Raw genomic sequence first — 20,907 nt, forward strand, 5'->3', positions numbered from 1 at the left:
ATTTATACAAAATTTATGGAAAAATACATCCATAGAGAAAAATCAAGAACTCAAGAGTCTCAAAATTTCTCACATCCAGCATATTATATATCCCTTGATAAAAAGCCATGCAAAACTCAACCTCAACATCAAACACAAAACATTACAAACATACATATAGCATATTCCCGCTCGCTGAATCGATCGTCCTACGATCTCCCATTATCTGCGCCAACGGTCCCTTCCACGACTTCTATGCCCGAAGTCTCAAACTCCATTTTCAACTTCTCAAGCTTCTCTTTAATGGGACTCTCACTCAGAGCAGCAGACACAGCTTCCCTTATTTCTTCTCCCAGTTTCATCACTCTTTCTGAGTTAGGATCCTTCGCAGCTTCGACTTTCAATTCATCCATTTTCCAAACGAGTCCTTTTTCATGTATAGCCTTCTCAATCTCCTCCTTAATCTCTCTATTCATCTTCAAGATTGCTTCACTCGATTCGGTACGTGGAGTCATGCTTCCTCTTCTCGTCGTTCCCACGAGCTCCAAGTTAGCCGATCTAAGGAGCTCTTCGATCCCGTCCTTGGCTTGTTCTATCTCCTTTTCAAGATTTTCGTCCAATGAATCCCCTTTTGATAGCTTGTCTCTACCGATCTTTAAGGTGTCCATCTTGGCTTTTACGTCTGGTAAAACTTTGTGATTAAGCTCAATTTTTAGCTTTTCATTTTTTTCTTTCAACTCGAGAAGCCTGGTGACCATGTCCAGCGTTTGGAGCTTTTGTTTTAGGCCAAGATACGCACCGGGGCGGGAGAGTTTTTTCTTGAATTCTAGTACGATTTTATCTGCTTTTTCCTTTAATTCTTGGTTTGTGGAATGATCGATGTTGGTGGATCTAGCAAGCTCTAAGTTAAGGGATTCAATCTGATCGACCAACCCCATTGAGATGAATGCCTTCGTCATTTCTCGGTCTAGATCTTTTTCGAGCTTTTCGAGTTTTTGATCGGTGACTGGATCAGACTTAGGCGGTCCCATTGCTTTGAGTATCGTTTTCTTGAGATCCTCGAGCTCGGATTCTATGTCAGAAAACATGGGCGTATTTACCTCAGATGGCTTCATATTGCGCTTCCTTTCAGGTTCCACCTCGACTCCTTCTCTGAATCCTCCTACTCCAATCGCACGGAACTTGAGCCTTCTGTGTTGCAGTAGCTCTTCAGTGTTCATCCTTGCTAATTCCTGGGTCAAAAGATACATCGGTCAAAGGTTAAACAGATTTGGAAAATGCATCAGAATTCGAGTCAATTAACTTCGCCTAGAACTATTAAGTGATTCACCTCCATTTCTTGAAGAATAGCATCCTTGATCCTTTGAGATGACCATACAGGATCAGCATGTGCACCGCCAAGAGGCTCCTGTATGAAAATTATACGACAGATTCACAAAAAATCGAAAGTAAGATCAGAAGCTACTCATGTTAGGGGAAAAAATCGACAACACAGAATTGCTAGGACCAAGAGAAATGGAACACCATTACATACGCGAAAGTGAATGTTCTTACAGGAATAATACCGTCGGCTATCCGAAGCTTGTAATGTTCTTGAGCAGTGATCCTCAATTTTTCAGCTGCCTGGTCGATGGTATGTAGAAAGTTTTGCTAAAGATTTTACTCAAAAATAGATTTGGGTCGTGAATCCTCATTAAGTATGTACCTTGGGAGCCGCCTGTGAGGACTTCCACAATATAGCAGCACAAGCTTCTGGACTGGAAAGAAAAGTTTATTGCTGATTAGAAATATTCTGACGATCATAGAGGTCGAAAAGACAGAGAAGAACATGTGAAAACTTCAACTGGGACAAAAAGTAACTGTTAGAAATCAAAGAATATCCTCTAGAAATACAAGGATGAACCAAACCAACCTTGCAACATAGAACGCCGAGTTTTCAAGCATCAACAACTTGTTGGAACAAGCAATTGCCAGGGCACCACCGGAACCACCTTCACCTGTTACTACAGTGATGATTGGTACTTTGAGGCCAAACATTGTCCTCAAATTTTGGGCTATGGCCTCACCCTGGAATTTTTTGGAAGAGAACCACATAAATTTAAGCCAAAATTTATCATCTTATTAATTACCTGTATCAACTATTAGGCATAATACTGTCAACAGGGAAAAAAAAGCGTACAGCTTGGCACTCAGCCAAGAAACTGCTCACTTGCCTGGCCAAGTTCCTCAGATTTCAGGTCAGCATAGGCACCAGGAGTGTCTACAAATGTAACGATGGGAAGTCTGTGATGATCAGCATATTTCATCATGCGCAACGCCTTCCTATAACTGCAAAATATCGAAATGATACTATAACTGACATTTCAATTACTTAATAAGCCGAACAAACAAAAATGATATCAAGAAATGTCCAATTGCAACAGCTTCAAGAATGAGATTTGATGTAACTTTGTGCTTAGAATTTGATTTTGATTTTTAAACCCTCGCATGCTCTTCAATACAGCTAATCACTAACAACATGCATTCAGGTAAACTAGCACCGATTCAGCTATAAACGGCCTTTCTAAAATGTACCCGTGAGGAGTAGGCATCGCAAAGTTCCTCATTAAATTTTCCTTTGTATTCCGTCCTTTCTGATGGCCTATGAACATGTAGCTTCGACCCTCTATACTTCCAATACCAGTCACAATCGCTGGATCGTCATAGCCTGCACGATCTCCATGGAGTTCCACCCACTATTCGAGACACGAATTCAGTAACTCCACATTTCAAAAAGTACACACTTTCAAAAAGAACTCACTCTAGATTTACCTTCTCTGTGATGTTTAGGATATGATCAAGTACGGTAGGTCTGTTTGGATGTCGAGCAATGTTTAGTCGTTGGATGGGAGTCAAATGTGCATATAAATCCTTAAGAGCCTGGAAAAATGCTCAAAATCTAAAACTTGGAAAAATATGAACATCAGCCACCCTATGCTGAAGAAAATCTTGAAGCCAGTCGAATAACAGCAGATAATTTTTAGCAATAATCGGTTCAAGAAACTTAAGGAAACCGAGAAAACATGAACACTTCACATGTATGTCCTTCGACGATTGACTCTATTGTTAGCTTATAGAACTATTATTCGCCCACTTTCTAAAAGTCTAAGCTTTTCACATAATTTCACTTCGAAAATGGATATATCAAACACATTCATAAAAATACACCTGTTCATACTTCAACTCCAAAGCATTGATCTGGTCCGTAAAATCTAATCCAGTATCATCAGCCATTCTTTGCACCTGCACAGAATCCAAACCCAAGAAACATTGAGTCGATGAATAAGAATATACACTGTCATCTGGAAAAATTCGAAATTAAACCAAATTACTTAAAACCACGAGACGCAATCATATCAGCAAAACGAAATCAATCAACCTCAATAATCTTCTGCTCCAAATCAATCAGTGGCTTCTCAAAAGCAAGTGTCACCGGCTTTGGTTTCTCCTCGAGAGGCTTGAAGTTCGAAAGATAAGTCAAGGGCGTCTGGCTATTAGGATCAATGTTGTCCGGCCATGGATAATCATGTTTCTTCCACTTTTTAATCCCCGCGGAAATACGAAAAATTCTTCCATTTCTTAACCTTGAACCTTTCAAATCTTTACAAGGGGGCTCACTACAATTTCTTGGTAAAAATTCACAATTCGCAAAATGCAAAGTCATCCCATTTCCTGAATTCTTGTCCTGTCTTCCGGATCTCCAGACATTCCCAGATATAATAGATAAGGTATTCATATCAAAACATTCCGTGATGCGGCAAATTAAAAAACTGCAGATTAGTTGACAGTGAATCCGTCATAAGAAACTAGTAGCAGCAAACATAGGATTAATATTCCTTTGACAAAACAAAATCTTGAATAGAGAATGAATCACACTTACCTAAGAAACTCGTAACTTACAGACTATATCATAGAGAAGGGTTTTGTTAGTTTCCTTTTTTGTGAGATTTGGTGAAGTTTCCTGTGACCAAGAAATTCTGTGAGTAAACTGAAGGGAACAGAGTAGTTTGAGAAGCTGAGACAACGGTCCAGATACATTTATTTACTTTAATTTAACTGCAAATAAATATGTCGTGCTGATTGCACATTACATGTTCTCTGGATAAAGTGTCTTTGTTATTTTTTTCCCAGCAAAACTTACCATACAAATGCTTTATTTATTTGTTCTATAAGTTTATAAAAAGATAAAAACTTATGTGAGACGATCTCACAGGTCGTATTTGTGAGACGGATATCTTATTTGGGTCATCCATGAAAAAATATTATTTTTTATGTTAAAAGTATTACTTTTTTATTGTGAACATTGGTAGGGTTGACACATCTCATAGATAAAATTTGTGAGATCGTCTCACAAGAAACCTACTTTTATAAAAATATTAAATTTTTATTCAAAAAAAATATTTAAATTATATCAATATTATTTAGTATTTTTCGATGTTTTGGTAAATAACTTTTGGGATACTCTATGGCATAATATCTTAATTTCATACCGTGTAAAAAGTTTTATCAAATAAAATTATTATTTATTGTGATAAAATTTTATATATTTTAAAATTTGATATATTGGATTAAAATTAAAAAATATAACAGAATTATAAAATATTTTGAAATAATGAAGAGTTGAATGAAAAGTATGGTTTGTGTTGAGAAATATAAAAGCAAGATAAAAAAAAAAAAAAAAAAGATAGTTATGCAATAGTATATATAAAAAGATGTACATTTTCTCCCTCAAAAAAAGATGTACATATGAAATATGCACCCAACATGGATGGATTATCAAGCTAGGGTGTGTAACATCAACGTCTTTAATTTATAATGATATTTCAATTCGATGTTCAATTATAATAATTTTTTTCTCAACTCAAAAATATATAATAAAATAATATTTTTTCTTGTTAGAGGCGGGCTCGTACCATTCGACATCTCTAATCTTTAAATTAAATTAAATTTTTTTAAAAAATTTCAACACTATCCACCAATGATTTATTTCAATTTTCATAAAATTATGTTCTCCGCAGATATTAATCTTATCTTTTGGAACCAAAATTAATATACAAATTATTTATCCCCCATCCAAAATCTTGATTTTCCAGGCCATAAAATTCCGCCGTAGTTTCTCAAGGAAAGGAAGACATCTTTGAATGCATGAAAAAAAGAGGTAAAAAAGAATGACAACAAACCATTTCTAACTAACGTAACTTCCGTGGTCCACAAAAGGTAAATACTTTTCCTCCCACATATTTTTCCACCAAACAAGTAAAGAAATCAGCTATTTTCCCTCCATTTTAATCGGATTCCACATATTTTTTCACCCCATTAATAATCCCCCACTGCTTCATAACAATGGAATCTCCAATCACTCATCCAAGATACATCGGTTCCATAGTAGATTTTCGCACTTTTTCATTAATTGCGAGAAAGTGCTGGAAATTTATCTTGTTGGGCCGATATAAAATTGCTAAAAAAAACTTAAAGTGAAGAGTGTTTGTGGAGACGAAAGGTGTAAAATTGCTTTTCCCTTAATCTTTGGCCTATTTATCAGAAGTTTGAATATAGAGATTCTGAGAAGAAAGGGAGGAAAGGCAAAAACATGGCAGCATTTACAGGAACTTTGGATAAGTGCAAGGCTTGTGAAAAGACGGTTTATTTCATTGATTTGTTGACTACGGATGGAGCAATTTACCATAAATCGTGTTTCAAATGCAGCCACTGCAAAGGAACTCTTGTGGTATGTGATCTTATTTCCAAATATCATGTTTCTTGTAATGTTTGTGTGAATTGATGATGGATCTTAAGTTTTTATCCAAAGGGCAAGAAAAGGTGATTGCTTTTATTGGTTCTTGTTGGGTGGTTCTGACGGTATATGTAAATGTGCATTCGCCCCTGTGTTTCTCTTATCTCCGTCTTTTTTTCATATTCTTTGCATTCTGAATTCTGATATTTCCTTGGATTATGTTTGTGCTGCATTAAGTTTTAACATGAACCGTCGTATTTTATGGTCCTTCTGTCATTGTTTTGCTCAATGTGATTCAGTTCTAAACCTTAGGATTTGCAACAAATAGGGCTATATAAACATAGAAACGATATGATTTTAGATGGGCGACTTGCATTGGTTTCCTTCTCATTTTAACGGGGGTCTGTTACCTCATAAGCTCTATTGCTAATGTTTTTGTTGTATGGTTTAATGGATGTACCATCTTATCTTGCAATGTTATGCTGCAGATGAGCAACTACTCTTCAATGGATGGAGTTCTGTACTGCAAGCCACATTTTGAACAACTTTTCAAGGAGTCTGGAAACTTTAGCAAGAATTTTCAAACTTGTAATATTACCTTGTTTTGAAATCTATTTACCCTTTTAGTTACCACATTATTACTTTTCAGACACTTAATTATTCTTTTGATATTTAATCAATTTTTCAGCAGCAAAACCTGAGAGAGAAAATTCGCTGGTATGTCTTTTATCTTCCTCCGTTAGTCTTTCTGCAGTCATTGAAATGCTCTCAAATGGCAAAAACTGTAATAAAATATATATTGTTTTAATGAAAACTTGATATTTTCCAATTCTTGTTTGAATTTATGCAGACAAGGGTGTCTAGCAAGGTCTCTGCCATGTTCTCTGGGACTGTAGATAAATGTCCAGCTTGTAATAAAGTTGTTTACCCCCTGGAGAAGGCAAGTAATTTAATATGTTTATTTCTCAAATATATAATCTAATTTTGTAAAAAGAAAAATATGTAAAGGATGTTAATCATGACTTGAATCCATTTTTCCTCAAGCAGATGGCAATGGAGGGAGAATCTTTTCACAAGTCATGCTTCAAGTGTGCACATGGAGGTTGTCCTCTCACGCACTCGTCCTATGCTGCATTGGATGGGATCTTATACTGCAAGGTCCATTTTCAACAGTTATTTATGGAGAAAGGAAACTACCAACATGTCATAGATGCTGCCACGAACAAAAAGAGTGGTGTAGAGCTCGTGGAGTCCGAGGCTGAGGCCGCCCACGACGACCACAAGCCAAAGGAGGAAGAGAGTGATGCGAAATCTGAACAAGAATCAGAATCCGAGAAGGCACAAGAACAATCTTAGTAAAACTTTAAATATAATGTGTTTTTTGCGGTTTTTGTTTTAAATCATAAAAGTTTACAGGTTTCTTTTCACCTTTGTATTTATCTTTTAACTCTTGAATCTTGACAGATTATATTGTATTGTATTTTATCATGATTAAATTAGTGCATTTAATCATGCACTATTTAAAATCTGTCATAGTGCTCAAGAATTTGTATTCTTTATTTATATTGGGAGATTTATGTACAATTTGTTGTTTATACATATATATATTGGAAAAAATATAATATACTTTGTGATATATACATTTGCATAAGAACATTTAATAGGCATATCTTCTAAAAACCTATAATTTTAAAAAAAACTAAAATCAAATTTAAGGGAGCTTCCAATATACTAGTCACCGGTAATACTGAAATTTTCCTCCAAACAATCACTTGTTTTTCTTTTCTTTCTTTTTTCCCAATTTTTCTCATTTATCCAACAAACATATATACACAAGCAAAGAAAAAATATTCTGTACATACTCTATAGAAATATTTTTGCTATCTGAAATATATAGACGATAGATTTATACACGTAAATAATATATTAGTATGTTTTTTGTTTATCGTGAGACGAGACATCTTTGCTCGTATTTATAATAATAAGTAATATTTTTGTCATAAAAAATAATATTTTTTCATAAATAATCCAAATAAAATATATATCTCACAAAATTGACACGTGACATTGTCACACAAAATTTTTTGTGATAATATATATAATGATTTATAACCTCAATCGAATTTGGCGGAGGCGGACAAATTCTCGACTTTTGGTTGTGTGATTTAGTGGCTGCGCTCTAGATAGTTGAGTGCGCCCTTTTCTTTCTTTTCCATTTATCATTTGACAAAAACTTACGTGAGACTGTCTCACGGGTCGTATTTTATGAGACGAATATCTTATTTGGATCATCCATGAAAAAGTATTACTTTTTATGCCAATAGTATTACCTTTTATTATGAATATTGGTATAATTAACCGGTCTGTCTCACAAGAGACAGTCAATTTTCATTTAACACGCTTTTTCCTAAAAGTGAAAATGCTGTGTTTCCAACACGACTACTAAAACCCTAGCTAGATCACCGGTCTCGGTGCGTACCGTCGATACTTATCGCAAGCTAGCATAGGGCTGAGAATCAGGCTACAAATTATCTGTCTCGAAATGGCCGCTGCCGCCACTACATCAGCGTCCACCGCTTTCAGCTCCACCACCGATTGCTGCAATCAGGGGGCCAAAAGAGTGTTCCGAATCACTGCTCTTCAGGTGGCCTCGACTCGACGGCCCTCCGCCTTTAAGAGTGTAAGAACGATCAATACGAATGCGTGTACCACAGACTCACGGTGTTCCTTCTCTGGTTTTACGAAGAGTAAGCCCACAATGCTGTGATGAATGATTATTCTGTATCAACTTTTTCTTGATCAATTATTTTAACGGGCAGTCCAGGGCTGGCTGGCTCCGACAATGAATAAATGAGTTCCATTATTCAAAAATTCAACTTTCCGTCGTGTGAAAAAAATAAATTTGCTTGCCCATAGCAAATGAGTTCGTCCCGGAGCCAGAGACAATCCCAAACTGTAACGACTATGATTTTTACGTGTAATTTATTTAAAATGTGTAGTTTGGCAACTGTGGGATAAAAAAATGGGTTTATAAAGTTGGTCTGCATGTGTTAAACTGGGTTTCTAATTTCTGTCTGCAAGTTTTTATATTTCATTTTGATAATATTTCAGTGTGGTCTTATCTTTCTCATTCGGCGGGTTCTGCAGCTGCAACCATCACGGCTTCTGCGAAGATCATTGATGGAAAATCAGTTGCCAAAGAAATCAGAGATGAAATTGCTATTGAGATATCTAGGATGAAAGAGTCTATAGGGGTCGTTCCAGGACTGGCAGTCATTCTCGTCGGAGACAGGAAGGATTCTGCTACTTACGTACGCAACAAGAAGAAATCTTGTGAATCTGTTGGGATCAAGTCATATGAAGTGCATTTGGCTGAAGACTCCTCGGAACAAGAAGTGCTCAAGTATATTTCAGGCTTCAATGATGATCCTTCGGTTCATGGTATCCTTGTTCAGTTGCCTCTACCTTCTGTAAGCCTCCTATATTTGAGTATTCGACTTTCTGTTACACTCTACGTGGCTGAAAATTGTGCTTATGAACTCGTTATATATATCAAGAGGATACATGCAAAAACATGTGAATGAATTTTGTAAAGATTAATCAGACTACTCCCTTGGGGCCACAAATCGATAGAGCCTTAAATCCCTAGTGCAATAGAATATCCTGTGACTGTGAGTTCATCTGATGACAGCAACTTTCATTTTAATAGTTTCCAATCATGGGGATGATTTTTAATATTGCGGGTATATTCTTTGTGCAGCATATGAACGAGCAGAATGTCTTGAATGCTGTTTGTATTGAGAAAGATGTCGATGGATTCAACCCTCTTAATATTGGTCGTCTAGCCATGAGAGGTCGAGAACCATTATTTGTTCCTTGTACTCCCAAAGGATGTATAGAGTTATTGCGTAGATATGGTGTTGCGATCAAGGGGAAGAGGGCGGTTGTAATTGGCAGGAGTAATATTGTCGGGATGCCTGCTGCCCTCTTATTGCAAGTATGATGATCCTCAAGTATATCGAGCAGTTTAATGCATTTTGTTGTCCTATTTTGAATTTTCTAGCTTGTTCTTCTGGCAGAGGGAAGATGCTACAGTCACTATTGTCCATTCAAGAACAAAAAACCCGGAGGAGATCACAAGAGAAGCAGACATCGTTATCTCAGCTGTGGGGCAGCCAAACATGGTGAGGGGTAGCTGGATCAAGCCTGGCTCTGTTGTCATCGATGTTGGAATAAATCCAGTTGAGGTGCGCATATTTTCTCAGATTTTTTTGTTAAACTCGTCCCATGGTGCATCAGTCCGAGACAGTGACGGCTGACGACTGACAGTCATCTTTTCTTGTTACCTTATACATGAAGAATTATAACACAAGATTAGTGCCTTCTCATGCGACAGGATGCTAAGAGCCCTCGAGGCTATCGACTTGTTGGAGATGTTTGTTATGAGGAGGCAAGCCAGATTGCTTCTGCTATAACCCCTGTTCCTGGGGGAGTTGGCCCTATGACTATAGCCATGCTTATCTTAAACACCCTTGTCGCAGCAAAGAGAGCTAACAACTTCAAATGACATCTATGATCAGACAAGGGCATATTCCTTCTCATCAATCTGACTGAGATTCTTCAGTTTCTGCAGAACTGGGCTGGTACATTAGTATGCATGTCCTTACCATTGAAGCAGTGCAGTTTGGTTGAGGCGAAGTTTCAATCTTTGTGATAAATTTATAAAATTAGTTGAAAGGACGACCTATTACAGCTGGGAAATAGTCCATTCAATTTTTGAAACGAAAAATTCTCAACTTTACGTGTAATTTTCTACAATAAAAATAATATTTAATCTCAAAGAGACACTGAGCATGATGTTAATGTGGAGGCATGACTTGAATGGTTGCAACAAACTCTTCAAAGATGAATTTATTACATCAACATGGCTTTAACCAAATGTATTTGTGCATTTTATATTTGTTACTTTCCATCCTCAGCAACGTTAAATTAGTATTATCATGCGTTTGTTAATGTATGCGTTGATATGTTTGGTACACGTCTTTCCATTCACATTACCTATTTTACATTTATTATAATTCATGTAATTGAAAATAAAAAACTTTCATCTAATTTTCTTTAATGGCAGTCACCCAAAATAAAACAAACAAAATGGTTAAAAAGTTGATAAAAGGAGCAAAAAAAAGATGAAATACTGATACACTAACGAACAGAATGAATTTGATTATAATTTCATCATTACTAAAAACAAAGAAAAAAATAATTAACGTTGTCAAATATCAATCATTACTCAATAAACCTTTTTAAGGAAAAAAGAAAGGAATTAATAAGATTAACATCATAATTTCAATTCATACTATTTTTCAAGTTGCTCTGATATCTTAAGATCCTTAACGAGATCCACAGCTGCGATATGTTTTTACAAACTGCTATGATATCTTAAATAGGACATGATTTCTTTATAAAATTAGTTTAAAGGGTAAGCTGTTGCAGGTGGGGAATAGTCCATTCAATTCTGAAATGAATACTTTGCGTGTAATTTTTTCTACAATATTTAATGACAAGGTACACAGAGCATGGTGTTTTTGTGGTTGCAACAAATGCTTCAAAGACTTGAACCTCAATTGAAAATAGGTTATAGTAATATGGGTGCTTGGCGTGTGATTTGCTTAAAGGAGAAAAAAGGTATGTGGTTGAATTATTTCTTAATTTTATGAGGAGAAATATATTTTTGGTCATATAATTTTATCTCAAAATTTTCAGTTTTAAGTACTAAAAAAATAAAATAAAATCTTTCTAAATCAATCGTAAAAGTGAATTTTTATTGCACCATAAGTGATCACTACTAATTGTACAATTTAAAGCTTAAAAAGGGGGAATTAAAATTTTCGGTCCTCAATTTTCTATTTTGAAAAATAATAATCCCCGATATAATTTTTTAAAAAAGTAAATAATCATTAATGTGTATCATTATATCGGAGTCCTCAATTTTCTATTTTGAAAAATAATAATCCCCGATGTAATTCTTTCTAAAAGTAAATAATCATTAATGTGTATCATTACATAGGAATGGAACATTTTTCAAAATAAAACGTTAATAAATCTACGGTCATTTTTCAAAATAGAAAGTTAATATCAACATCAATCGGAAGGTGATGATATAAATTCATGAGATTGTTACACAGATATAAATTCGTGAGACCGTTACACGAGATAGCTAATCAAATTTTAAAATCTAATATCACAAATACTACGTTTCTTGTTTTTTTAGGAACAAATACTACGTTTCAATGGATTATTCCCACGTACATGATACATCCCATGGAATTATCTTATTCAACGTTTAAAAATACACCTTTCTAAAAAAAATATAAGCACGTATACATCCAAATAGAAAGAATCATTCTTCGAAAGACGACACTTCTTTGCGGAGAAAGAACAAGCCAGACGGGCCATCATCGGGTAACAGCGCCAGCATCACCGGGCCTTCCGCACCCTCTTCGATCGTCAATATGCCAGTATTGAAGTTAAGTTCTGTCGAGACGAATCCTGGACACAAGCAATTTATCCGAAAACTAGGGTACTTTCTAGCTAAAATCCTCGTATATGCACCCATGGCTGCTTTCGACAAAATGTAAGCACCGAGAAATTGCGGCCAGCCTTTAGCTTCTAATGACCCCTCCTTCAAACTTTTCAAGAATTCGCTCAATACTTGGTCGATCCTCTCTTCTGTAAGATTTTCAGTATCGTTGAGTACCCCTTTAGCCCATTCATTCGGTATGCTCTGAAACAACAATGATGTGTCTGAATCAGTAACCTATACAAGATTTTAGCTGAACGCGTTTAATGAAGTCCTGTTCGTCGGTCGGCTATTTGAACAATAGTTTTCGTACCTTTAACTTGCCCATTGAAGACGAAACGTTAACGATTCTTGGCGAAGGAGAAGACTTGAGAAGAGGAAGCAGAGCTTCAGTGGTCCTTTTTGCACCATAGTAATTTGTTTGAAGAGCTTCCATGGCCAAGTCACAAGTCATAACAGATGTGGCATTCCAATTGATTTTTTCTCTGTCTCTCTGCACAATTCATTCCCAGAATTATAAAACAGAGTCAGAGGCAACGTATGAATGAAATCAAGAGATGATATACGTGGGAAATTTCCTTTTTCAGTTTCTTGATTTCTTATGAAAAGTTGTATTATTTTATAATATCTACACAGAGAGATGTGGAGCATCTCACAACACACAAACTCTATCTTCAGAGGTGACTAATGGGTTAGAAGACATAATTGATTTTTACAAAAGCTATTGAAGTAGTCCTCTTTTATTGAATCCCCTGTTTTCAGTGAATAATACGAAACTGGACACAGGTAGGAGGAAACAAACGGACCCCGGCGCGGACGGTCTCGATTGCTGCCCGGAAAGTATCCCTATCGAGTATGGCTCCAGAAATCGCTGCATTGTTCACCTGCAGCCATCCTAATTTATTCATTAAAAAAAAAAGAAATATTTTCCTGCATATCTTTTTCATGGAAACCCGATATACCAGAACATCAAGCTTTCCGAACTGAGACTTGACAAATTCAGCAAGCGAAGCAACGCTTTCCGAATCCATCACATCGAGCTGATGAAAAATCACGAAAGCAGAAAGCCCGGATTCTTCATTCAGTTTTTCGACAGCTTCGAGTCCCCTTTTCTCATCTCTAGCCGTCAACACTACAGTGATCCCTATAGACGCCAACTGCCTGCAGATCTCAAATCCAATCCCTCTGTTGGCGCCAGTAACCACAGCATACCTGCAGTAGCATGGTTCAACGGAAGGTTAAAGAATTCTGGAGATGGCGTTAATTCATTTGGTTACTTACTTCTTGTTTGAGTTATCCGCCATAGATGAAAAAGGTGAGATTTTTGTTTGGGTCCGTGTTGTTTTGGCTGAGAGTGTATATATAGATTGATATTTTGCAATAATAATTGGGTCTCGACTCTAATTGATCACTCAATTTTGATTTTAATATCAAATAATCAGATCCACATAAAATACATATTTGATAAATAACATACTAATCATTATATGTAATCACTTAATTTTAATACATAACAATAATAATAGTGAGAATGACTCATTAATACGTCTATTCAATCATATTATAATAGATTTTTTGTGAGACGATTTTATATATATGAAACAAGTCAATCTTATTCATATTTACAATAATAAATAATATTTTTGACATAAAAAATAATATTCTCATAAATAACTTAAATAGAAGATTTGTATTAAAAAATTGACTCGTAACATATACTCTCGCAAATTTATGTGATAATATGAAGAACTTGAACATGGAAAAACGTGTCCATGTGATTGCATGCCATTAACATGCTGGGAACAAAAACGTGATGATCAATGCTGCCACAGTAAAGTACGCTAATAGATGAGTGGCCGTGGGTTAAAATATAGTATTACCATGTAATAACAAAATTATTATTATATTTTTAAAATTTAAAAATAAAAAATTAAAACATCATAAAATATTGTTTTTTTGTAGAAAAACATCATCAGTTTTAAAAACAAAAAAATATTATCCTACTTAAATAATTATATTAATCGATTACAAAAATTAAAATTATCTTTAGATTCTTGCTTTTAATATAATATCTAATGATAAAATATTTAACATAAAAAAACAATGTGCATGAAAAATCTAACTTATAAAAACCCAATTTAATTCTTTCTTTTATTTTAACGAAATATGTTAATCTCATATATTTTTAAGTTTATGAAATGTTATTGTGTTAAATATGATATAATAAGTTAAATTTGGAGAAGATTTGACCGAATATTGCGGCTTGATTTGGACAAGACTGATATAGTATTGTAAATTAATGAATATAAATTCTATAATAGTTATATTTTTTATTATTAATATAATCATAAAAAACGATAAATATTGATAATTTTTTCTACGTGTCATGACATCAAATTAATTCCTCAAATTTAATAGTATACTTAAAGTATAGATGAACCACGAATAATAACTCCATAAGCTCTGTTAGGGATTTATTCAATCAACCAAATCTTTACAATTATATCGCATATCTTATCGTAGGCACTAGCATTTAATAAACCATGTGCATAGCTAATATAAAATGATGAATGAAGACAGATTTATGTCTAATAATTTCATTTTTTTTAATTAAATTTCAAAGAGAAAATTTATTAAAATAAACAAGAAATTGTTTTAGATAAGTTAGAAGATCTTGTTTCTTGCTAATGGAATCGTTTTTTTCCCTGAAAAAAAAAGAAAGAAAATAAAATGTTTACAAAACATATAGATCAGGGAAAAAAAATTGATTAAATTGATAACAAAAATAAATTTTTTTTTTGAGGATAAAATAAATTATAAAATAGATTAGTGTGAACTTTCAACGAGTTTTCTGATGTCTTTGCTTCTAAAAGAGTTATTCAATGATTATGTTTAGACTTTTTTATTGGAAAAAATTCATAAACCACGTAATTCATAATGTTAAATCATTAATAATTTAACTGAAAACTTAAGATCTAAAATCATAATCATAAATTTTTAGAACAAGTCTCGATCTTCCATATCTACGCACTCTTTTTCTTCAGAAAGAACGAGATGTCGCGTGATATGGGGACCTTTCCCTTTATATAGATAATGTTTACATTTATGTTTTATCTCATCATAAAAACAGAAATTCAACTTATATCTATACACATTAAATGTTCACAACCTATCAGATATATTAAAGCTCAATAACCAGAAACCTATTAAATACGCTTAAGAACGAGTTCCTGATATACAATCTATTTTCCTTGAGAGAATCTTTCATATTCTCTTCATATTTTTAATAATGGGGAGGACAATTGGGAACATGATAACGTCCGATCTCGAAATCATAATTCATATATATATAATCTATATTATTATCTTCTGATATTTCTATTTTAGTTTATCATTAAAACAGAAAGTACACTTATGTATCTACATATTAAAGGCATGGCAAAAGCTTGTGTGAGACGGTCTCACATGTCGTATTTTGTGAGACGAATATCTTATTTGGGTCATCCATGAAAAAATATTACTTTTATGCTAAAAATATGACTTTTTATTGTGAATATAGGTAGAATTGACCCGTCTCACAGATAAAGATTCGTGAGACTGTCTCACGAGAGACCTACTCTAAATGCATATAAATTATTAGTTACATTAAAGCTCAATAATCAAAATTTCAACCGATCATTTTAATTTTAAGCTTAACTTAATACACAATTCACAACGCATAATTATTTACACATAAGTTCATATAAATAAAATTGATCCACATTTCGGACCAAGATACACCCCCACATAAATGAAACATTATGTTTCTGAGAACAAACATCACAAAAAAATTATTGTTCAACTGACCGCTAAGGCTAGCTGTTAATTGTCGTCTTAGAAATTTTCTACCAACAAAAATCACGTTAAAAGAACTATAGAGGCAGGACTTGTTGAAGACCAGAACCCCTCGTTGTAATCATTGAAACGTGCGAAAACTATTTTCTTCTTTTAACTGAAAATATTCTTCTTTTTAAATTGAATGCGTTTTTAAATTCTCATAACTATTATTATTCATACTTTATATTTAGATTTCATTATATTCACAAGAAAATGAAAATTTTAAAATAATGAAAATAAAAATAACAGACTAAAACTATAATATCAAGATAAAGTACTAAAACAACAAAGAGATAGATATACATTATAAAATCTGTAATTATCCATCAAAATATAAAGCGTCGTGCCTATTAAGAGACAAGAAAGTCATCCAACTCAGATACATTTTCACGAGGGGTTCATAATTTTGAAAAAAAAACTTTATTATTTAATAGTGTAAACTGACTCAATATAAAATACACTGTGCAAGAGTTTTTTTTCCTCTGCATATCGCAAGACCCGAAGCAAAATCCAAAGCAAATTTGGTGGTCTAGCGGGAATTGTCGTTCTTTCCCCAGGATGATCGTCGGTGTTCGATTCTGGTTCGTGTCACCAAAGTAATGGCTGGCAAAGATGACATCTGCGCCGACGCGAAGGAATGGGTCCACCGCATCATCTGCCTGCAGATGAAAATTGTGCGCTGCTGAGCCACCTGCTTTTTTGAACGATATTTTTACCGACACTCGATTTCTACACAACACGTCAACTCGCCAAACGCGATTTTAACCATCCACCCGCGTGTGACCAACTTCTTATCCCATTATCACAACTTAGATTTTGACTTTGAACCTCGTTACGACTGCCACGTTCATATATCATCATTCTAACATGTGATCGTTGTCGATAATCCAAAGTTTATATGCAACAGGACCAAGTAATTTCCCTTTAACAACACAAAACAGGAAGTAACATTACATACAAATCATACATTTCGGAATACGACAGTAGTTTCAAGTATCAACTCCATTTCTGAAGTCCATTTCTGAAGTGACAGAGAAACAAGAAGTTCCTTAATAATAATATTTTTTTTATAAAAAAAAACATATATACAAACAAACAGTCATTGCCTCCTCAAAGCTGGATAAAACACTCGAGCATCCTGGATGATTGGCTAATCCTTTTATCGATCATACTTCTTCACTGCCGCTTTGGTTACCGTTTTTTAGTATATTGAACTTGCATAGAGGACAGGTGGCATTCATATACAACCACTTGTCGATGCAGGCTGAGTGAAAATGGTGGCGACAAGGGAGTTCACGCAGTTCAGTACCATCNAAAAAAAAAAAAAAAAAAAAAAAAAAAAAAAAAAAAAAAAAAAAAAAAAAAAAAGATAAATCGCTTACTGCAGTGAATGGACTGCTTTGGAAATCAGTTCTTTTCCTAGGTTTACCAGCATGCATCTCATCATATCATGGAATCAGCGTTATCGCAAATCAACTTGCAAAATTAGAAACTACGAAAATCAAGTGAAAAACATCGGACAGCACCACTGCTTCACCTAGAACTTGGTTTTAGAATGCTTCCAAGGTCATTTACAAGAATAGTTTCACTGTTTTTGTAAATCAATAAGAGATTCCCTTCCTCTATGTCGAAGTATGTATGAACAAGTCTGATTAAGCATTGTCTAATTTGATAAAAGATCAGTTAGTCGAAGAAGATAAAACAGGCAAAATATTTCAAAATTATAATACGTAGGGGAGGCAGATGGTTGAACATTAGTTTTTAACTCTATTCTGATCAGAGTGTGCAGGATAAGTCAACTGTTAACAAATCATAGGGTAATTAACCTCTTAATCGTTGACAACATACCCCCACCCCCCTTTTTCTTTCATTTTTGTAATCATTATTTGGAATCATACATGGTCAACCTAGAGTAACTACTAGCAACTACAAAAAATTTGTACGATAGCAACAACGCTGTGGTTTTATCATAAAAAAAGTTATCATTACTCTTTTTATACAAAATGTATGCTAGTAACAACAGAATTGCCAAGCAGACAAAGGCAAATCATTGTTATGTCCCCGCCTAGGGAAATGACAAGTAGAAAATATGCATCCCAAGTTAGTCAAAAGACTCGTGATAATCACTTTATTATCCGTTAAAGCAACCAAACAAATCAATCATAGTCTAATAGTAAAAACAGGAAGGATACAACTCAAAGTACCAACTGAAACAAGAAGTTAGCTGTATAAATTATTCAACTGTCAGTTACCTGATCTGCTACTGCATATAAGATTGCTATAATACATGGTAGACAGCAGCAAACAGCAATTCCAATGACACATGCCACAGCAACACAAATAACAACGAAGAACACATCAAAGGCCAAAAATGTAATACAAAGCCTGCAACAGAAATCAATAATCGGCCATACTCATGTAGTTATATTGAAACAAAAATGTATTTGAAAGGTTGCTAACAGGATCAATCCATCTAGATTTACTAGCACAAACCAGTAAAGCTGAGGCGATTCAGCGGTCAAGCTTTGCCCACCAGCAGAAACCCAATAGAACCCAATTATCCACCAAATGAATGAAAACATGGTATTTGCAGACTCCAGATGTTTAGCCACACTGCGAAAAGAAACATCAAGAGATCATATTAACCAAATTTCTCAAGGCCGGACATTAAACATGACTTTCAATCTAATACTTGCTGGTGTTTAATATTTAATTGGAAAATTAAACTAAACCTCTGTCAAGAAAGGAAAAAGACAAATGAATAAAAGGAAAATCATTATAACGTGCTGATAATATAAGCCTGTGCAGGTCTGGTGCTGTTTGAATAAAATCATGACCATTCTATTCAAAAGCGGAAAAGATTGGAAAAAAGAAAATAAGGGGGACACTTGAGATGGAAATATGCATTCTCTAGAGTCGTATCACTTTACATAAGCAACCCCACATAAGAATTCAGAACAATGAAAATAAGAAATGTTTAGGAAAATTTATTCAGCTAATGGCTTTAGATGAGTGGAAAAGGCAAAGGTTATTCTTGAAATTTAACAAGAACTAGATCACCAATTGCAACAACCGAACCATTGGAAAGTAATCACCGCAGTATTAAAAGGGTTGAAAAACATATCAGACTGCAGCAAAAGTTCTCCATTTGCGTCAACAAATGAGATGAATTCAAATCAGCTAATTTCCTATTCCAAGCAATTTATGCAAAAGCTTCGTCGTTACTATTCAGTCAAGTAAAAAATCCTCAGCAAAATCCACCGAACATTAGCTGCAGCATACAACATTTTATCTCCTACCAAACCATTTTAAGTCTATCGCAGAACTATATTCAGTTAGATCAAGTCTATAATCACTTTCCCATGTGTGCCATATACGATTCCACAGCTCAAAACTACACATTTGAACCAGTCCTAGATATTTATACAGACGTGACATGTGAAACATGACTAACTACATGTACTACATTGATATGTTTCTCAATTCAAATTGAAAGACCTAATAAAATTTCAACAAAAAAAATAACACAAACAAACCACAAAAGCCCCCCGAGTACCGAGTACCTAGTGTCATCATCACTTTGCCGGCGGTCAGTATCGTAATCACCAGACTCCGCATCATCACTTCCGGAGCTCGAATTCGAGAAATTACGAGTATACCTAAATTGCCCCCTATCACTCCCCTCCGAACTCCGCTGCGAATACCTCTTCTTATACTCCGTCCAGACACACACCATATGCAGAATGCACTGCAGAGCGTAGCCGACAATCCACAGCCTCAGTGGCATCGACGGCATCTCATAGCGTGTCATAATCATCACCGAAATCGAGACAATCACGAAAGCGAGGTTCCAAATAAGGTCCAATATCACTATCGGCTTAGAGTAAGCCCAATCGCTCTGCCGTTCTTCGATTTGCTCGGCAGCAGCTTCACGCACACGAACGGACGGCTCACGCATGACGCGGCTGCGGCTGCTGGCCCTCCGGAGGAAGCGAGCAGCACCGCGGAGGCTTGGAGGACGGCGGAGGAAGCGGGGGCGAGGACGGAAGGTCTGGTCATCAAGCAACGGCGTGGAATCCACGGCCGCCGGAGGCGATGAAGTGTTGCTATCAGACGACATCGTTCAATGGCGATTTTGCGTTTCTGAAAGTTTCTATGTATACTAAATTTTTTAAGTACCGTGTATCGTGCTTTGTGTTTATTGGGGAAAGTTTGATCGGACGGTGGGCGTTGAAGATGAAGTTTGTGTCAGAAAAATCTCAGATACAATACGTATTTGTACAAAATATCGTATACATTATAATAATATGATGCAGATCATTTAAATTTGCATAAAATTATTTTGAGAAATAAAAAGTTCAAATAAATATATTTAAAACTAATATATATATATATATATATATATATATAGGAAAGTTTAACACATTTCAACGGTAAAATCTCATCTATTTACTTTTTAATCTTGATTTTGTCGAGTCATANAAAAAAAAAAAAAAAAAAAAAAAAACAAAAACGAGCCTCGTTACATTCCAGCCAAATCTTTAGTTACAAAAAAAGGAACATAATTTCAAACTAGCAAGTTCATTGACCGCCTAATTTTATAGTAAGGTTTTTTTTAGATGATTTCATTGTTCTATATATTTAAGACAGATTGATATGGTTTATAACTACATTGAAAAGTATTATATTTGATATAAAT

At 34.8% G+C, this 20,907-nt stretch overlaps 5 protein-coding genes across 7 annotated transcripts; 2 read left to right on the top strand and 3 right to left on the bottom strand.

Moving 5' to 3' along the window:
- Nucleotides 1–22: 22 nt before the first annotated feature.
- On the bottom strand, nt 23–3,754 carry LOC140956664 (acetyl-coenzyme A carboxylase carboxyl transferase subunit alpha, chloroplastic-like). The gene is made up of 10 exons (XM_073413511.1): nt 3,398–3,754; nt 3,187–3,261; nt 2,791–2,898; nt 2,554–2,714; nt 2,193–2,307; nt 1,892–2,046; nt 1,685–1,736; nt 1,534–1,602; nt 1,310–1,387; nt 23–1,211 (listed from the first exon to the last, which is right to left on the bottom strand). The coding sequence occupies exons 1-10, from the start codon at nt 3,752–3,754 to the stop codon at nt 189–191; spliced, it is 2,193 nt and encodes a 730-aa protein (XP_073269612.1). The 3' UTR covers nt 23–188.
- A 1,597-nt stretch (nt 3,755–5,351) lies between these two features.
- LOC140956660 (LIM domain-containing protein PLIM2c-like) lies at nt 5,352–7,336 on the top strand. 2 transcript variants are annotated; one of them, XM_073413508.1, is made up of 5 exons: nt 5,352–5,746; nt 6,241–6,340; nt 6,444–6,469; nt 6,603–6,692; nt 6,800–7,336. In XM_073413508.1, exons 1-5 carry the CDS (start codon nt 5,609–5,611, stop codon nt 7,106–7,108), a joined length of 663 nt encoding a protein of 220 aa, XP_073269609.1. In that variant the 5' UTR covers nt 5,352–5,608; the 3' UTR covers nt 7,109–7,336. The 2 variants fall into 2 exon arrangements, with proteins under 2 accessions (XP_073269609.1, XP_073269607.1); XM_073413506.1 differs by having other exon boundaries at nt 5,354–5,746; nt 6,441–6,469.
- Nucleotides 7,337–8,165: 829 nt separating this feature from the next.
- On the top strand, nt 8,166–10,657 carry LOC140956546 (bifunctional protein FolD 4, chloroplastic-like). Of its 2 annotated transcripts, none has more exons than XM_073413322.1 (5): nt 8,166–8,499; nt 8,864–9,222; nt 9,513–9,749; nt 9,832–9,999; nt 10,149–10,657. In XM_073413322.1, exons 1-5 carry the CDS (start codon nt 8,295–8,297, stop codon nt 10,317–10,319), a joined length of 1,140 nt encoding a protein of 379 aa, XP_073269423.1. In that variant the 5' UTR covers nt 8,166–8,294; the 3' UTR covers nt 10,320–10,657. The 2 variants fall into 2 exon arrangements, with proteins under 2 accessions (XP_073269423.1, XP_073269424.1); XM_073413323.1 differs by having other exon boundaries at nt 8,168–8,499; nt 8,900–9,222; nt 10,149–10,654.
- A 1,397-nt stretch (nt 10,658–12,054) lies between these two features.
- LOC140957012 ((+)-neomenthol dehydrogenase-like) lies at nt 12,055–13,711 on the bottom strand. The gene is made up of 5 exons (XM_073414047.1): nt 13,614–13,711; nt 13,295–13,544; nt 13,139–13,216; nt 12,646–12,825; nt 12,055–12,536 (listed from the first exon to the last, which is right to left on the bottom strand). Exons 1-5 carry the CDS (start codon nt 13,634–13,636, stop codon nt 12,153–12,155), a joined length of 915 nt encoding a protein of 304 aa, XP_073270148.1. The 5' UTR covers nt 13,637–13,711; the 3' UTR covers nt 12,055–12,152.
- Nucleotides 13,712–18,087: 4,376 nt separating this feature from the next.
- Nucleotides 18,088–20,396, bottom strand: LOC140957013 (E3 ubiquitin-protein ligase At1g12760-like). The gene is made up of 3 exons (XM_073414048.1): nt 19,772–20,396; nt 18,702–18,821; nt 18,088–18,593 (listed from the first exon to the last, which is right to left on the bottom strand). The coding sequence occupies exons 1-3, from the start codon at nt 20,326–20,328 to the stop codon at nt 18,446–18,448; spliced, it is 825 nt and encodes a 274-aa protein (XP_073270149.1). The 5' UTR covers nt 20,329–20,396; the 3' UTR covers nt 18,088–18,445.
- Between the last annotated feature and the right edge of the window lie 511 nt (nt 20,397–20,907).

The sequence above is a fragment of the Primulina huaijiensis genome, chromosome 14, assembly GCF_012295235.1.
Source record: "Primulina huaijiensis isolate GDHJ02 chromosome 14, ASM1229523v2, whole genome shotgun sequence".
Classification (NCBI taxonomy): domain Eukaryota; kingdom Viridiplantae; phylum Streptophyta; class Magnoliopsida; order Lamiales; family Gesneriaceae; genus Primulina; species Primulina huaijiensis.

Coding starts and splice junctions, on each gene's coding strand:
- LOC140956664 (XM_073413511.1), bottom strand. CDS start 3,754: ATGAATACCTTATCTATTATATCTGGGAATGTCTGGAGATCCGGAAGA. Junction 2,047..2,192: donor AATCTGAGGAACTTGGCCAG/GCAAGTGAGCAG, acceptor AAAAAATTCCAG/GGTGAGGCCATAGCCCAAAA. Junction 1,388..1,533: donor TAGCCGACGGTATTATTCCT/GTAAGAACATTC, acceptor ATTTTCATACAG/GAGCCTCTTGGCGGTGCACA.
- LOC140956660 (XM_073413506.1), top strand. CDS start 5,609: ATGGCAGCATTTACAGGAACTTTGGATAAGTGCAAGGCTTGTGAAAAG. Junction 5,747..6,240: donor ACTGCAAAGGAACTCTTGTG/GTATGTGATCTT, acceptor GTTATGCTGCAG/ATGAGCAACTACTCTTCAAT. Junction 6,470..6,602: donor CTGAGAGAGAAAATTCGCTG/GTATGTCTTTTA, acceptor GAATTTATGCAG/ACAAGGGTGTCTAGCAAGGT.
- LOC140956546 (XM_073413322.1), top strand. CDS start 8,295: ATGGCCGCTGCCGCCACTACATCAGCGTCCACCGCTTTCAGCTCCACC. Junction 9,223..9,512: donor TTCAGTTGCCTCTACCTTCT/GTAAGCCTCCTA, acceptor TTCTTTGTGCAG/CATATGAACGAGCAGAATGT. Junction 10,000..10,148: donor TTGGAATAAATCCAGTTGAG/GTGCGCATATTT, acceptor CTCATGCGACAG/GATGCTAAGAGCCCTCGAGG.
- LOC140957013 (XM_073414048.1), bottom strand. CDS start 20,328: ATGTCGTCTGATAGCAACACTTCATCGCCTCCGGCGGCCGTGGATTCC. Junction 18,822..19,771: donor CAAAGTGATGATGACACTAG/GTACTCGGTACT, acceptor TTCTTTTCGCAG/TGTGGCTAAACATCTGGAGT. Junction 18,594..18,701: donor GAATCGCCTCAGCTTTACTG/GTTTGTGCTAGT, acceptor TTTCTGTTGCAG/GCTTTGTATTACATTTTTGG.
- LOC140957012 (XM_073414047.1), bottom strand. CDS start 13,636: ATGGCGGATAACTCAAACAAGAA. Junction 13,217..13,294: donor TCGGAAAGCTTGATGTTCTG/GTATATCGGGTT, acceptor GGATGGCTGCAG/GTGAACAATGCAGCGATTTC. Junction 12,537..12,645: donor CTTCAATGGGCAAGTTAAAG/GTACGAAAACTA, acceptor TTGTTGTTTCAG/AGCATACCGAATGAATGGGC.